The sequence below is a fragment of the Bombyx mandarina genome, chromosome 10 (genome assembly GCF_030267445.1).
Source record: "Bombyx mandarina strain Sakado chromosome 10, ASM3026744v2".
NCBI lineage: Eukaryota > Metazoa > Arthropoda > Insecta > Lepidoptera > Bombycidae > Bombyx > Bombyx mandarina.
Genome location: NC_143217.1, coordinates 216,668 through 233,985, shown reverse-complemented (window position 1 = coordinate 233,985; position 17,318 = coordinate 216,668). Strand labels below are relative to the sequence as shown.

General features: G+C 44.0%; 1 protein-coding gene across 2 annotated transcripts; it reads right to left on the bottom strand.

Moving 5' to 3' along the window:
* Nucleotides 1-2,765: 2,765 nt before the first annotated feature.
* On the bottom strand, nt 2,766-12,356 carry Bap60 (Brahma-associated protein 60). Of its 2 annotated transcripts, none has more exons than XM_089730093.1 (6): nt 12,038-12,356; nt 5,088-5,514; nt 4,892-4,974; nt 4,210-4,824; nt 4,029-4,139; nt 2,766-3,951 (listed from the first exon to the last, which is right to left on the bottom strand). In XM_089730093.1, the coding sequence occupies exons 1-6, from the start codon at nt 12,182-12,184 to the stop codon at nt 3,793-3,795; spliced, it is 1,542 nt and encodes a 513-aa protein (XP_089586219.1). In that variant the 5' UTR covers nt 12,185-12,356; the 3' UTR covers nt 2,766-3,792. The 2 variants fall into 2 exon arrangements, with proteins under 2 accessions (XP_089586219.1, XP_089586220.1); XM_089730094.1 differs by having other exon boundaries at nt 4,210-4,809; nt 12,038-12,354.
* Between the last annotated feature and the right edge of the window lie 4,962 nt (nt 12,357-17,318).

Here is a 17,318-nt window from a genome sequence, read left to right as displayed (position 1 = left end):
AAAAAAAATCCTCCAAAAAGTCCACTGAGATCTTAATAAATGACCACCATTTTACTGAGATTATATTTCTTCCCATATCATCTCATTTCATTTCATCCCAGTTGATTAATCTCAAATTCTCAAGTCTCAAATTAATCATCTTCATTTCATTTCACTCCATAATATCATTTTTCATAAAAATATGAATATAAATTAAATTAAGACATGACTTAAAGGTCTCAGTTACCAGGTCATAAAATCCATTACAAATGTAGGAATAATTCCAGAGGTGAATGAAGTTAGCCCCTCAAAAAAATTTTTTTTTCCTATTTTATACTTATTTTCTGTTAATTCGTTTGTTCATCATTTGTTCATGATTGTTCACTGTTAATAATTGTTTGTTCTGCATTTATTTATTTAAAAAAAAAATTTAAAAATATACCTACAAGTTAGCCCCTCTAATGCAATTTTTTATATTTTTTCATCCTTAATGACTCGTAAATATTAATTTTCGATTGTTCTTATATAAAACACGTTTGTTCTCTTTCGAAATTACTCGTTTTTTGTTTATTTTACTATTTTTATTAGTTGAATAAATGTATGCAAAATGTGTACTGCGCATGCGTCAACTATAATGCCTAAACTTTCTACGCGGTTTTAATCGTGAAAAAAAAAAAACAAATATAAATCCTGAAGGAGCAATTAATTGGTATACAGTTTAATTAAAAAAAATAAAAAATAAATAAATGAAATAATGTGCATTGGCGTTAAGTTAGACCAAATACATTTTTCCATCCTCCTACTTATCGTTATGAAGGTAAAAAGATAGGGAGTTCACATAGGTAATATAAACAAATAAGTAAATATGTCCATTATTTATCTTTCAAGAGATAATATAGGTATACATTATAATAACTTTTTTACACAGTCGAAATTATATTCCCAACATTAGTAAAATAACATTTTAATACGATAGGTAAGAGGATGGAAAAAATGTATTTGGTCTAACTTAACGCCAATGCACATTATTTAATTTTTTTTTTTTTTTTTTAATTAAACTGTATTTCAATTAATTGCTCCTTTTTTTTTTTTTTTATTGCTTAGATGGATGGACGAGCTCACAGCCCACCTGGTGTTAAGTGGTTACTGGAGCCCATAGACATCTACAACGTAAATGCACCACCCACCTCGAGATATAAGTTCTAAGATCTCAGGTATAGTTACAACGGCTACCGCACCCTTCGAACCGAAACGCATTACTGCTTCACGGCGGAAATAAGCGGGGTGGTGGTACCTACCCGTGCGGACTCCCAAGAGGTCCTACCACCAGTGATTACGCAAATTATAATTTTGCGGGTTTGATTTTTATTGCACGATGTTATTCCTTCACCGTGGAAGTCAATCGTGAACATTTGTTGAGTACGTATTTCATTAGAAAAATTGGTACCCGCCTGCGGGATTCGAACACCGGTGCATCGCTTCAACACGAATGCACCGGACGTCTTATCCGTTAGGCCACAACGACTTACTAAAAACTCCTTCAGGATTTATATTTGTTTTTTTTTTCACGATTAAAACCGCGTAGAAAGTTTAGGCATTATAGTTGACGCATGCGCAGTACACATATTCTGCATACATTTATTCAACTAATAAAAATAGTAAATTTAACAAAAAACGAGTAATTTCGAAAGAGAACAAACGTGTTTTGTATAAGAACAATCGAAAATGAATATTTACGAGTCATTAAGGATGAAAAAATATTAAAAATTGCATTAGAGGGGCTAACTTGTAGGTATATTTTTAAATTTTTTTTTTAAGTAAATAAATGCAGAACAAACAATTATTAACAGTGAACAATCATGAACAAATGATGAACAAACGAATTAATAGAAAATAAGTATAAAATAGGAAAAAAAAATTTTTTTGAGGGGCTAACTTCATTCACCTTAATTCCAGCGCACCCTGGCGGCCGTAGATTACCATGTATTCTCGAATATTTATAGTCTGTGGTATGTCACCTTTTACATCGAAAAAAAGTCAGGATCGAAATTTTTGAGCGAGCTATAGTTTGTGGTGATAAAATTAATAATTTCAAGTAGATTAATTGTTGTAATTGATATAACTAGTTAATATCAGTAAAATAAAGTTGTGAGTGATTGATATAATGTACAATTTAGGAACCAGAAGTACCGTAGAATTAAATAAAATTTCGCAACCTCAAAAAACCGTTCTGCTTACAGTAAACACAGTCGGTAGTCTGGCGCTCCGTTTACAACGGGATTTTTGAACGGAACTTGGCGCCAGATTCTACCGAATCTGTGGATGAAATAAGTGAGAATTTGTGGGTTACTTGCGCCGTGGGCTTGTTTTCATTTTTTGTCTGCTTGACTATGCTGTTATCCGCTTACAGCATGATCAATAATTATTAAACAAATCAATTCGCAGATTTTCTTAGGTAGTGCATCTAAGTATGAAAATTCTCCATCAAAATCTTCACATTTTTAGTTGAATTTTAGGAATATGGTAGAAATGTAGCTGCAGAGGTCCACCGGAACTATCTAAGTTTTGAAAGTGATCTATGAGAAAAGTCTGTGAACCTCTAGTTTATAATTGATGTGTTTAATTTAAAGCAGGATACAGTTTCTTTGTAATTCTTATTACATTACTTATATCACTTCATTTCATTCAATATTATCAGGAAAGCGTTTAATGACTTTCACTATGAACAATAAAGAATGATGTCTGACAGGAACTGAAGAGCTATTAAGTGAAATGAAAGTCCAGAGTTGGCGGGTAAGAGTATAATTAAAGGAGCGCGGGGCGCAGCGCCAGGTCGACATCGCGGCGGCGGGCCAGCAGGCGCGCGTGCAGGTGTCGCGCGGCCGCCTCGCCCGCCCAGCCCGCGCAGTAGAGCTGGGCGAGTGGCTCCCCCTAGAGCAGCGCGGGGCGCAGCGCCAGGTCGAGGTCGCGGCGGCGGGCCAGCAGGCGCGCGTGCAGGTGTCGCGCGGCCGCCTCGCCCGCCCAGCCCGCGCAGTAGAGCTGGGCGAGTGGCTCCCCCTAGAGCAGCGCGGGGCGCAGCGCCAGGTCGAGGTCGCGGCGGCGGGCCAGCAGGCGCGCGTGCAGGTGTCGCGCGGCCGCCTCGCCCGCCCAGCCCGCGCAGTAGAGCTGGGCGAGTGGCTCCCCCTAGAGCAGCGCGGGGCGCAGCGCCAGGTCGAGGTCGCGGCGGCGGGCCAGCAGGCGCGCGTGCAGGTGTCGCGCGGCCGCCTCGCCCGCCCAGCCCGCGCAGTAGAGCTGGGCGAGTGGCTCCCCCTAGAGCAGCGCGGGGCGCAGCGCCAGGTCGAGGTCGCGGCGGCGGGCCAGCAGGCGCGCGTGCAGGTGTCGCGCGGCCGCCTCGCCCGCCCAGCCCGCGCAGTAGAGCTGGGCGAGTGGCTCCCCCTAGAGCAGCGCGGGGCGCAGCGCCAGGTCGAGGTCGCGGCGGCGGGCCAGCAGGCGCGCGTGCAGGTGTCGCGCGGCCGCCTCGCCCGCCCAGCCCGCGCAGTAGAGCTGGGCGAGTGGCTCCCCCTAGAGCAGCGCGGGGCGCAGCGCCAGGTCGAGGTCGCGGCGGCGGGCCAGCAGGCGCGCGTGCAGGTGTCGCGCGGCCGCCTCGCCCGCCCAGCCCGCGCAGTAGAGCTGGGCGAGTGGCTCCCCCTAGAGCAGCGCGGGGCGCAGCGCCAGGTCGAGGTCGCGGCGGCGGGCCAGCAGGCGCGCGTGCAGGTGTCGCGCGGCCGCCTCGCCCGCCCAGCCCGCGCAGTAGAGCTGGGCGAGTGGCTCCCCCTAGAGCAGCGCGGGGCGCAGCGCCAGGTCGAGGTCGCGGCGGCGGGCCAGCAGGCGCGCGTGCAGGTGTCGCGCGGCCGCCTCGCCCGCCCAGCCCGCGCAGTAGAACTGGGCGCGCCGCTCCTCCTCCGGGTTGCCGCTGGCGCCGCCGCTCATGCTCTGAAACCCAGGTCACGGTGCTCACGTGGAGAATATTTTTTTTTAGCTTACGTTAATAATTTAATGTGATCACTGACCTTGAGGTCTCTGGACTGACTGACGAGCCACTTCTGGATGAACTGCTGCGGATCCTTGCTGAAGCTCAAGAAGAACTCGCGGTTTGTTTTCAACTGGTTGATGGTGTCCACCTGCAAGTCGACGGCGCCAGTCAGAGAGGGCGGGGGGCGGGGGCGGTGCGGGGTCGGGGGTCGGACTCACAGTCTCGTGGATCTTGGAGTCGAGGCCCTGGATCTCCTGCTGGTTGGCGGTGCTGAGCAGGAAGTTGTTCATCTGCGCCTTGAGCGTGTCGTCCACTTCGACGTCGATGTCGTAGCAGGCGGTCTGCTTGGCGTCGTGCGGCGGCTCCACGGCGATGACGTGGTTGATGACGATGGGGTCGGGCGCGTGCAGCAGGGCGCCCAGGCGCGCCGGCACCTCGGCCAGCTTGACGCGCGGCGCCCCGAAGATCTGCTCGAGGTAGCGGTCGCAGGCGATGTACTCGCGCTCGTGCGGGTCCTGCAGGCGGTGCGTCTTCACGTACTGCCACAGCGCGTTCACTATGACGGGCCGCGTCTGCGTGTGCACGCCCAGCAGCCGCGCCAGCCGCTGGTCCAGCTTGAACTGCAACGGCTGGTAGTCCAGCAGCAGCAGGATGGTGCACCGCACGTTCTTGTAGCCGGGCCGCTTCACCTGGAAGCCGTCCGTCTCCTGCGTGGTCACCGTGCGGTGCCACTCCACGAGGTGGTTGTCGGGCCCGTACAGATCTTTATCGAGTTCTATCACCAGAGACTTGAAGAACGACGAAAACTTCCGCTTCACCTGCAACGGGACATTCTGTGCTGAACGTTTAATGAAACCCATTCACGAGGAGCGTCCGGGGCCACGAGCGCGTCGCACCAACCTTGTTCGGATCGTTCTTGGAGTCGTCGAGCAGACGGCCCTCCACGCGCAGCTCCCACGACGGCACCGCGTTGTCGCCCTGACCTGCGCCGCCCACAAGCCAATGTATTAATCAGTTCAGCGCGGTGGTGCTGCCGGCAGCGGAGCGAGGCTTTGGTATTCGCTACCAAATAAATAAATAAATAGAAAATACAAACCGGGGTAGAACGTGTTGGAGATGAATATTCGAAGTTTTCGTTTCTGTTTCATGGGGCGTTTGAGGGCTTCTTGAATGTCGAGACGTTTGCGCATTATGGTGGCGTCGAGTTTGCGTTCGAACGCGAGCAGGTCCATGTAGGCCTGCGACTCGGGCACGAGGTCCCGCACCTTCTGCGGCAGGATCTTGTCGGCGAGGCGCTTCTTGCGCTTGGCGGACGGCTGCGAGTACGCGTCGTACAGCGGCTTGTGCGGCGGCGGGTGCGGGGCGCGGACCTCACCCCCGCGCTTCTGTGCGACGGCGGAGGGGGGCGCCACGGGGGAGGGCGAAGGCGGCGCGGGGCGGGGGCCGCCGCCATAGGCCGCACCCCCCGCCGCTCGCGCCCCCCCTCCTGCCACTACGCCGCCGCCGCCGAATCCGCTGCGTGCCTGTTGACAATTTGATCCGTGTTAGCATTGCAGTTTGTAAAAAAATTTGCGATGTTTATGGACCTAGTGCAGTGTCTGTCAGAGTAGCACAAATTTGGTTTAAGCGTTTTCAATCCGGAATTTTTGATGTCATAGATGCACGTCACTCTGCTCGCCCTATTACAGATCAAATGGATGCCATTTTTTTAAAAAATGGAGCAAGATCGGCATATCAGTAGTTACGACGTAGCTGAAAAACTGGGAATTGACCATAAAACAGTTTTGGCGCATTTGAAAAAAAAACTGGGTACACGAAAAAGCTCGATATTTCGGAAAAGGCCGGTCAGGCTTCACAGACTGTGGCGAAACCCGGTGTAGCTCGCAACAAGGTAATGCATTTTGTGTGGTGGGATTGGAAGGGCATTATTCATTATGAGTTGTTACCACCAGGCAGGACCATCGATTCTAAACTCTACTGCGAACAACTGAAGAGATTAAAGCAAGAAGTAGAGAGAAAGCGGCCGGAATTCGTCAACAGAAGGGATGTGGTTTTTTATCATGATAACGCTAGACCTCACACATCTTTAGCCACTCAGCAAAAATTAAGAGAGCTTGGCTGGGAAATGTTAATGCTTCTGCCGTATGGTCTTGACCTTGCACCTTCCGATTTCCACCTGTTTCGGTCTCTTCAGAACTCTTTAGGCAGTGTCAGGTTAACATCACGAGAGGACTGCCAAAACCAATTGTCGCGGTATTTTGATCAGAAGCCCCAAAACTTCTATAGCAAAGGGATCATGTCCCTACCTACAAGATGGCAAAAAGCTATCGAACAAAATGGTACCTACATACTTTAGTTAAATGTAAATAAATTATATTATGAAATGTGAATTTTCTTAAAACATGCGAAGAAACTTTTCCCCAACCTATTATTTTTAGCCAAAGGTTATTAAAATCGCTACAAAAAAGGTGACTGTAATTCTGGCCTAAGTCAAGTACCACAACTACTCAAACTAGCTACAGAACTTAAACAACAGGTCCAAGAATTTAAGTTTTTTCAATTGCTTGTAGTAAAATCTGGATAGACTTATTGTTGTAATGGAAGAAAATAGGTAATGGAATTACATGAAACACAACCTGACACATAATGTGAAATCACATCCAGTATTTTGAAGACTACAATGAAGTTGCTCAAATCAATCAGAATTAATCTATATCTACTTATAAAATACAATCATAACTAGTCTCAGAACTGTATTCAGTGAAATAGTAATATGAACTTCAGACAATGCATACAATTTTTTTCTTTCGTTCTTTTTTTTTGTTTTGTTGTTGTTGTTTGTTATTCTTTTGTTAATGCACCTACCATGCATTATCTCTGCACCAACCTATAGTCGACTGGAAGAGAATGCCTATGGCATTAAGTCCGCCTGTGTACAACTTTAGTTTTGTGCATAAATTATAAATAAATAAAAAGAAAAAAAATTGTATATGAAGTTAAATGATATGCCCACAATAACAATGATAATCATCTTCATTTCTACATAATTCGTACTGTCAAAAGAGCAAATTTCATGTTAGGAAGATCATTTAAGTGAAGTCTGGGGATAACAAATAAATCTTGAAACAACTTTAAAAAGTCTATAAGGTCCCCTACTAAGTTTTACACAACAATTTTACAATTTTAAATCATCCATCACGATTCAATGAGGGAAACTCTTCCATTTGTATTACAGGCGAAAAAGGGACACAAAATCTCTTGACTTCGACTCATAAGAAACCCAAGTAACTTGTTTTTGAATCATTCCTAATGCATACAATTATTTGGAAATGGCTTGGAGACTAATTTCTAAAGCTCAAGCGAGCTGATATCCCATTTGGCACGGATCCTTCTCGAGAAGGATCCTCCCATTCAGCGTCTTTGAAAGTTTTTGTTTTTTCTTCACGTAGGCTGTTGTGAGCTTGAAATCCCTGAATCTTTGAAGTGATGAAGCTAATCACCTCACATTATTTGGCTCAGAGCAATGTAAAGTTATTGGAACTCTCGTTGTGCTTCAGCTGCTGTTTTCTTTGAATGAATGAACCCACTTCAGCAACACTTCAGCACGATAGAGCACACTTACTTTTTTACTTACTTACTTAATTTACTTTGTTAAATACAGTAGAACCTTGATAGCTTAAACCTCAACAACATAATAACCTCTGTTAATTCATAATATTTTGTGTTCCCTTCCCCTAAGTCCTAAACCTCTTCTAATTAAAATATGAAACATCTATAACTAAAACTAATAATTTGGGTGTCACACCTCAGTATCTCAAAGCTGTAGCTACGATTACCTTTGTAACTTCAATCTTACCTATGTCCATGTCTGAGTCATTGTAGATGAATGGGCAAACAAAAAAGAATCCCTGTACGTTAGGGTACATGTAGGGAATGTGAACATAAGAAAAAAAGTATACCATTATTCATGGTGCTCAGAGTGATGATATGATTTAAATGACGAGCCACAAGATTCACCTGTGATTATATCTATAAGCGAAGCAAGGAAAGCTGTAAACGCTTTATGATTTTGACAGATCTATTCTTTAACACAGAGGATGACATTTTCTCCTCTTTACTTCATTTTGAAAATAAAATTAATTTAAAAAGTGAATTAAATGAAATAAGGAAAACAACTTTATACATAATAATATAACTTAAAACAACTTATATAGAATAAAACCAACTTTAGTAAAAGTTTAACCTAACCTTTATAGACCAGGGTAGAAGAAGCCTTTAAAAATAATGAAAAGTGAAAGAAAATAATAGTAGGATGAAACCCATTAGAAAAGGAGGACAATATTATAAAAATGGAAGGAAAAATTTACGGGCGATCTGAGGTCGGGAAGGGGGGGGGGGTTTAAGGGTAAAAAACGGTTTTTCTCGATTTCCGGCAAAACTAACAGTCCTATGGAAAAAAGTCAAATGGCAAAGTTGTCCTCCTCCTTGCGTCGGTTTCCTCATTACTGAGGGTCGTGGTCATGGCCTTGAAACAGATTGTTTTTATAGTGCACCGCCATCTGTTCCTATCTGCAGCTGAGTGCAGAGCATCGTGCACTGTGGTATCCAGGGCTGCACGAATCTGATCCGTCCAACGGGTCGGGTTCCTGCCTCTTGGTCGCTTGCCCTCGACCTTTTCAGTGACCATCAATTTCTCTAAGTTGTCACTGTCTTTCCTTGCGATGTGGCCAAAGTATTCAAGAATCCTTCGCATGCAAATGGTGGAGAGTCTAGTCCGGATCTTCAACTGAGCTAGGATGGATACATTGGTGCTGCGTGCGGTCCAGGGAATACCCAACATCCTCCTCCAGCACCACATTTCGAAGGCATCAATCCGATTGCGGTCAGCTTTCTTTATAGTCCATGTCTCTGCTCCGTATATGAATATTGAAAACACTAGTGTGCGGACTAGGTTGCTCTTGGTGTTCATAGAGATGTTTTTGTCCTTCCATATTTTGTCCAGCTGAGACATGGCACCTTTTGCCATCCCAATCCGTCTGCGAATTTCCGGTTCACAAGAGCCATTGTTGCTGATGTTGGAGCCTAGGTAAACAAAGTTGTCCGCTACTTCTAAATTAAGTGTACCGCTGAGCTCCAGTCTGCCTGTGCGATCAACGATCATGACCTTTGTTTTAGATCTGTTTATCGCGAGTCCGAGGTCTTTGCTAATGCGCTCCATCCTGTCCAAGAACTTGCCCATCTCGATTTCGCTGGCTGCCAGGAGAGTGGTGTCGTCAGCGTAGCGTAAGTTAGAGATTTTACAGCCTCCGACGGTAATACCACCATCCCATCCATCGCATGTTTTCCTGACGATGTATTCGCCGTAAATATTGAACAGGATGGGTGACAGGATGCAGCCCTGCCGCACGCCCTTGTGAAATTTGAACGAGTCAGATGCAGTCCTATGGATTCTCACTACTCCCTGGCTGTTGTAGTATAATGACTGAAGGAGTGCAGTAAGGTGGCGCGGGACCCCCAACTCTGTGAGGACATCCCACAAGCAGTTCCAGTCAACACAGTCAAAAGTCTTACGAAGTCAACGAAACACATGATGACCGGCGTGTCGAATTCGTAGCACTTTTCCACAATCTGTCTCACGTTCAGTATTTGCTCCCTCGTGCCCTTGCCTTTTACAAATCCAGCTTGTTCCTGCGGGATCTGCCAGTCCAAATAGTAACGAATCCTGCTGTTTATTACATGCAAAATAATTTTGCTAGCGTGAGAGATGAGGGCCAGGGTGCGGTAATTATCACATTTTCTAGTTGAACCTTTCTTGTGCAGTGGGATAATTACAGACCGCGTCCAGTTTTTGGGCCATTCACCGTTTTTCCATACGTGATTGCAAATCTTATGGAGTACGTCCAAGCCATTGTCACCAAGAGCCTTGAGGATCTCCGATGTGATATCGTCAGGTCCGGGAGCCTTCTTTGATTTGAGCTGGCGTGGCTACTGTGAGCAACTCTATAAAGCTCCCCATGAATCTACCGAAAGCCGGTTCGACTGGAAAGATCTTGAATTGGAGCCTAATATCCTGAGATCAGAGGTAACGGGTGCAATCGACCGGCAAAGTTGTAGGTAATAAAAAGATCTAAAACTTTTGTATTTACACTTTTTTCACATAACCTCAAAATTTAAGTGAAAAATTAAAAAAACCAAGTTTTTGGTTTTTTATTTTTATCTTTTTCAAAAAAAAAACTTTTTTCACGAAATTTGCTGAAAACTTACCTTTTTATGTCCCAAATACGCTGTAATTTATTTGATTAGAAATATTTATTTTTTCACCTTATTTTGAATTAATATCGAAAAAGGACCCTAATTTTCAATCGAAAATTCACCCGTCAAAATATCAGCTTTTTTCAAAAAGTTGGTATGTTTTCTGCTCGTTGAAATCTCTACTTTCCGATGGTTTCCTAAATACATAAACAATATATTAAAAATCTATAAAAAATATATAAATATATAAAAAATGTATATCGTAAATATATTTTTAATAACTAACTTTTGGCTGATTTTTATGTATATTTCATATATTTCAAATACCTTTTCATGTGCTAAAATTTTTCGTAGGTCACTCAGGTATATAAGTTATCTAAAAATAGTTATAAATAGGCATCTACGCATATAATTTAAAGAAGATTCGACAACTTTCTCCAAATATTGTAGATGTCTTATTAAATATGAATTTTATTAACTTATTTGTTTGTCAATTATAGTAGTATATTTTGATTTGCAATTTTTTTTTATCAATGTAACTTGTAATCTTATGTTTTTCGAGTCATTAAAGTGTAAATTTTAAAATAAAAAATTGTATATAATAATTAAAAAAATATATTTGAATTCGAGTTTTTTTTCGATTTTTTGCATTTTCTATAGTAACATATATATTTTTTTTCACCATCGGAAAAAAGAGATTTCAACGAACAGAAAACATTCCAATCTTTTGAAAAAAGCTGATATTTTGACGGGTGAATTTTCGATTGAAAATTAGGGTCCTTTATCGATATTAATTCAAAATAAGGTGAAAAAATAAATATTTCTAATCAAATAAATTACAGCGTATTTGGGACATAAAAAGGTAAGTTTTCAGCAAATTTCGTAAAAATATTTTTTTTTGAAAAAGATAAAAATAAAAAACCAAAAACTTGTTTTTTATAATTTTTTACTTAAATTTTGAGGTTATGTGAAAAAAGTGTAAATACAAAGTGTTAGATCTTTTTGTTACCTACAACTTTGCAGTTTGACTTTTTTCCATAGGACTTTTAGTTTTGCCGGAAATCGAGAAAAACCGTTTTTTACCCTAAACCTACCCCCCCCCAACCCCTTCCCGACCTCAGATCGCCCGTAAATTATTTTTCCTTTCATTTTTATAATATTCCCCTTTTTAGTTTTATCCTAATATTATTTTTTTTGGTTTTAAAAATTATCGACACTGGTCTATTAAGCCTTTAACCCTAAAATAATGTATGTATGTACATATGTATTAACATTTCAAAGTTACATTTGCATTTAACCTAGCTATCTCTATAAATCCTCAACAAAGCTCATAAACGAGCCTCTGTAAGTAAAACCTCAATAACTCAACATATTTAATGTTTCCCTTGGTCTTTAACTTATAGAGGATCTACTGTACTTGAAGTTATCAAATTTTTGTAGCAAAATTTAAATGTCACATCAAACGGTGTGGGTTATGTGGGTAATTTTAAAATAAAGTTACTTCAATAGTGATTAAATAATTGAATAATTTATTGAGTATTGTAATACAAACTACGTTACTAATAATGTCGCTGCCTACCCGTGGACGGTGAAAACCCAGTCTCAGTATTTTGTTTAGAGAATATAGTTGCCATTGGAATGTTAAAAACATGCACCAGTGACATTTTTTTCTTATTTCGAAGCTTCTGTGCAAAGTTTGTTGCAGTTTGTAAATCATTGTAAAACAATAGTTGTTTAAATAGAGCAACAAATTTTGCACATACCTAAGTTTTGACATTTGACTGGGACACTCACTGGAAAGTTAGGTCCTGGGTAGGGTCGGGGTGGTAGCGGCGAGGCAGACGGCGGCTGCGGCCCTGCGTATCTTTGTTGGGGCGGTAAATTTCCTGGAGTACCACCGGGAGATCCACCTGGACCACTTACTGGGAAACGCTGAGCCATTTTTTGTTAATTTAACCACAAGGTAACATTTACAATCTCAACTCATACACTGATTCATATAAAAATTCGTGAAAATATTGATTATTCGTATTGTTTTATATGTAAGAAGACAGATAAATTGAGACGAACAGAAATAGTTAAAAGATGTTTGAAGAAACAAAATATCTGACGCAGCGTCACAGTATAGATAAATTAGGCAAAAGAAACATAATCCATACAGCCAGAGTATTTGTAACCAAGTCAGAAATGAAGTTAAATTTTTTGGAAGTCAGATATTATTATGTTATTAATGAAATGGATAACCTTTCAGTTAACAGCTGGGAATTTCCTGAATAAACTAAATAACTTTTTAAAAGTTATTTAGAAAAAAGGTTTAACTATTTTGTTTAATTTTCTCATAGTTGTGCACTTTCACAGATGTTACACGTTAAAAAATCATGAGTAAGCTTAAGTTGTTGAATTAACAAAAAAATGACGCAGTGTTTCTAAGTAAATAGTCTAGGTGGACTTCACGGTGGTGCTTTTGCAAACTTACGGTCGCAATGATGAAACGCGGGGTCTAAGACGCCTTCTGCCAACCCGACCTATCTAGGATTTAATTTCTAATTGAGTGTCGGAGGAGTCAAATGTAGGCGAACGAGCTCACAGTCCACCTGGTACTAAGTGGTTACTGGATCCCGTAGACATCTACAACATAAATGCGCCACCCACCTTGAGATATAAGTTCTGAGGTATCAGTATAGTTATAACAGCTGCCCCACCCTTCAATCCGCAACGCATTACTGCTTCACGGCAGAAATAGGCAGGGTGGTAGTACCTACCCGTGCGGACTCACATGAGGTCCTACTACCAGTAAAGGTTGTTTACAATCAGCAGGAAATTTTACGCAGATGCTATGTTATTAAAAGAAAGAGTTTTTTTTATGATTGTGGAAGTACTGGTGGCCCGGAGACCTTTCCAGTTTCACAAGGACAGGTGGGCGAGTAATGTCTCAGCCCGAAAGGGCGGAATTTGCTAACAGCTACTTGAGCGCCTCCAAGGGAGACCTAAAAACTCAAGAGTAGCTACTGCTTCGCGAATGAATCTACTACCGGATCGGAATCGCGACCCGCTGACAAGATCCGGCGAGAAACTCAACAGGCTGATGTTTAGGTTGCACGTCGAACTCTTTGCCGAATTCGACGTGTACGGTTATCGGAGTCTCTACACTTAGTGTTAGAGCTCAAGGCGTCTAATGCAAGGGTTATTGGATCTAATGGATCCGTAAGGACGTGTGAAAGAGGTAGGTATCATGGGTGCCACTTTTTAATATTACAACGTCAACTGTGATAGTAGGCAATATTAGAAGTCTTCACTATTTCTGTCGCAAAGAAGTCATACGTTCCGGTTTGAATCTTAGGTCACCCTCTATATTATACAATTTTGCAATTGAGTCTTACACTTCATGTTTTAAGGCACACATCGTGGGAGGAAGTATTAACATTCTGACGCGTATTGGCTTCAGTAAACACTTAACACCGGGTAGGCCGTGAGCTCATTTACCGATCTAATTAGTAATAAAAAAATTTAAACTATTGACTTTGTTTTCTTTGCGAGTCCGATGGATAAATCTACAAAATGTTTAGACGTGACAACGTCTTATAATTCGAAGGAGCCGGCTGCACGCACGAAAAAAAACATTAGCTCATTGAGGCGTTCCATTTAAGGCTTGAAGTGCAAGCGAGAGCGCGTAACGAGCGACAAAGAGGCAAAATCGGCCTCCGCGTTCGGCAGCGTTCGACATCTCTCTTTCTCCTAGTTGAGTGAGCGATGCATCCGCGTGGACAGCTGCTATACAATAATACATTTACATGTTTTCGTCAAGTATGAAGTTCAGTGAAAAGAATTGGCGAGCGACTGAAGAGATATCCCGCCGGGAACCGTGCTTTCTGATCGCTCGCTAAGGCTGCAGAAGGTAACTTCTGCAGGTCTAGTCTCCCATCACTACGCAAGTCCGATGACAGTCTGGCCCATATTGCGAAAGAGAAGGCTGACCCTCTGGTCAAACTCTTCGCCTCGAACTCGACTATGGATGACGGGGGTGCCACACCACCGAACATCCTCCAGTGTGATAGCTCTTTGCCGGAGATCTGCTTTACACAGTGTGCAGTCAGGCGGGAGCTCCGGGCCCTGGACGTTCATAAGTCGAGAGGGCCAGACCGCATTCCTGCAGTGGTTTTGAAAACGTGCGCCCCTGAGTTGACACCTGCGCTAATGCGTTTGTATCGTCTCTCGTATAGTACTAACAGGGTTCCATCTTCATGGAAGACTGCCTATGTCCACCCTATCCCCAAGAAGGGTGACCGGTCGGACGCATCGAGTTATAGACCTATCGCGATAACTTCCTTGCTTTCCAAGGTGATGGAGCGAATAATCAACATACAACTCCTGAAGTATCTAGAGGATCGCCAGCTGATCAGCGACCGACAGTACGGTTTCCGTCACGATCGCTTAGCTGGCGATCTTCTTGTATACCTTACTCACAGATGGGCTGAAGCCTTGGAGAGCAAGGGTGAGGCTCTCGCTGTGAGCCTTGGTATCGCGAAGGCCTTTGACAGGGTCTGGCATAGGGCACTTCTGTCGAAGCTATCAGCTTACGGAATCCCCGAGGGGCTCTGCAAGTGGATCGCTAGCTTTTTGGATGGGGGGAGCATCACGGTCATTCTAGACGGTGAATGCGCTGATACCATGACTATTAACGCTGGCGTTCCACAAGGTTCGGTGCTCTCCCTACGCTTTTCATCTTATATATCAATGACATGCTGTCTATTTATGGCATGCATTGCTATGCGGATGACAGCACGGGGGATGAGCGATATATCGGCCATCAGAGTCTCTCGCGGAGCGTGGTACAAGAGAGACGATCAAAACTTGTGTTTGAAGTGGAGAACTCTCTGGGGCGAGCCTCCGAGTGGGGTGAATTGAATTTGGATCAATTCAACCCGTTGAAGACAGGTTTGCGCGTTCACTGCGAAGGACCCCTTTTTCATGGCGCCGCAATTCCAAGGAGTATCCCTACAACCTTCCAAGAGTATTGGGATACTTAGGGTCGACATTTCGAGCGATGTCCAATTTCGGAGTCACTTGGAGGGCAAAGCCAAGTTGGTGTTAAAAATGCTGGGAGTCCTCAATAAAGCGAAGCGGTACTTCACGCCTGGACAAAGACTTTTGCTTTACAAAACACAGGTCCGGCCTCGTGTGGAGTGTGGCGGGTAGCCATCATACAACGCAAGATAATTGACAGATGCCTGAATCTCGCTTACGACATTTTCAAGATAAAGCGCATATATAAAAGTTCCGAACAACAATATTCGGACCGTCGGTCTACCTTTTTTTTTTTATTGCCCTTGTAGGCAGACGAGCATACGGCCCACCTGATGGTGAGTGGTTACCGTCGCCCATGGACTTCAGCAATGCCAGGGGCAGAGCCAAGCCGCTGCCTACCGTTTAATACTCTCCACAAGCCTCGTTTGAAGAAGGACATGTCATAGCGCTCGGGAAACACCGTGGAGGGGAGCTCATTCCATAGCCGGATGGTACGTGGCAAAAAAGACTTCTGGAAACGCACTGTGGATGACCGCAGTGGCTCCAGGTAGTATGGATGAACTCTACTCCGGTGGCGGGCGGTGCGATGGTAAAAACGAGATGCCGGTATCATCTCGAACAATTTTTTTTTATATATTTTTTTTTATTGCCTTTGTAGTCGGATGGGCATACGGCCCACCTGATGGTGAGTGGTTACCGTCGCCCATGGACTTCAGCAATGTCAGGGGCAGAGCCAAGCCGCTGCCTACCGTTTAATACTCTCCACAAGCCTCGTTTGAAGAAGGACATGTCATAGCGCTCGGGAAACACCGTGGAGGGGAGCTCATTCCATAGCCGATTGGTACGTGGCAAAAAAGACCTCTGGAAACGCACTGTGGATGACCGCAGTGGCTCCAGGTAGTATGGATGAACTCTACTCCGGTGGCGGGCGGTGCGATGGTAAAAACGAGATGCCGGTATCATCTGGAACAATTTTTTTATTTTTTTTTTTATTTTTATTGCCTTTGTAGGCGGACGGGCATACGGCCCACCTGATGGTGAGTGGTTACCGTCACCCATGGACTTCAACAATGCCAGGGGCAGAGCCAAGCCGCTGCCTACCGATGCCAGGGGCAGAGCCTAGCCGCTGCCTACCTCAGAGCACTCCCCATGGAACAAACGGTACAAAATACAGAGAGAACCGAAGTCCCTCCGCAGACCCAGAGGTTCCAAACGATCCGTGAGAATGGGATTATCGACAATCCGAACGGCCCTCCTCTGTATGGAGTCAAATGGAAGAAGCTGGTATTTGGGAGCCCCGGCCCAGAGATGGGAGCAGTACTCCACGCGAGGCCGGACTTGTGCTTTATAAAGCAAAAGCCTTTGTCCAGGCGTGAAATACCGCTTCGCTCTGTTGAGTACTCCCAGCATTTTGGACGCCAACTTGGCTTTGCTTTCCAGATGACTCCGAAACTGGACATCGCTCGAAATGTCGACCCCAAGTATCCCAATACTCTCGGAAGGTTGCTGGGATACTCCTTGGAATTGCGGCGCCATGACAAAGGGGTCCTTCTTCGCGGTGATCGCGCAAACTTGCGTTTTTAACGGGTTGAATTGAACTTGGTTCAATTCAACCCGTTAACGTCACCCCATTCGGAGACTCGCCCCAGATCTCTGGTTTCCCTTCAAAACCTATAAATCTTTCATTTACTGATTGTTAAGGTTTAAATGTACCTATATCGGTGCAAGCCTGCCCAGTTAGCTAAGATTGGTTAGAGTTGACTGGTTCCTCAATGTTAAAATAGTTGGTTAACTAATATAAGCCCAACGCATGTCAACAATCGTTTAAGAGGGTATTCAGGAAAATTAATGAACAAACTACCTAATAAGCAAACTATATTATCATCGTTATCATCATCAGCCTATAGCAGTCCACTGCTGGCCTCTCCAATTACGCGCCACTGAGCACGATCCTCGGGTTCTTTCATTCAGCTCCAGCCAGCCACCCTGCCCAGATCATCACTCCACCGAGTCTGAGGGCGTCCTGCACTATGTTTGTCAATTCGCGGTC

Coding starts and splice junctions, on each gene's coding strand:
- Bap60 (XM_089730093.1), bottom strand. CDS start 12,184: ATGGCTCAGCGTTTCCCAGTAAGTGGTCCAGGTGGATCTCCCGGTGGT. Junction 4,140..4,209: donor ACTCCAAGATCCACGAGACT/GTGAGTCCGACC, acceptor GTCGACTTGCAG/GTGGACACCATCAACCAGTT. Junction 3,952..4,028: donor GTCAGTCCAGAGACCTCAAG/GTCAGTGATCAC, acceptor CCTGGGTTTCAG/AGCATGAGCGGCGGCGCCAG.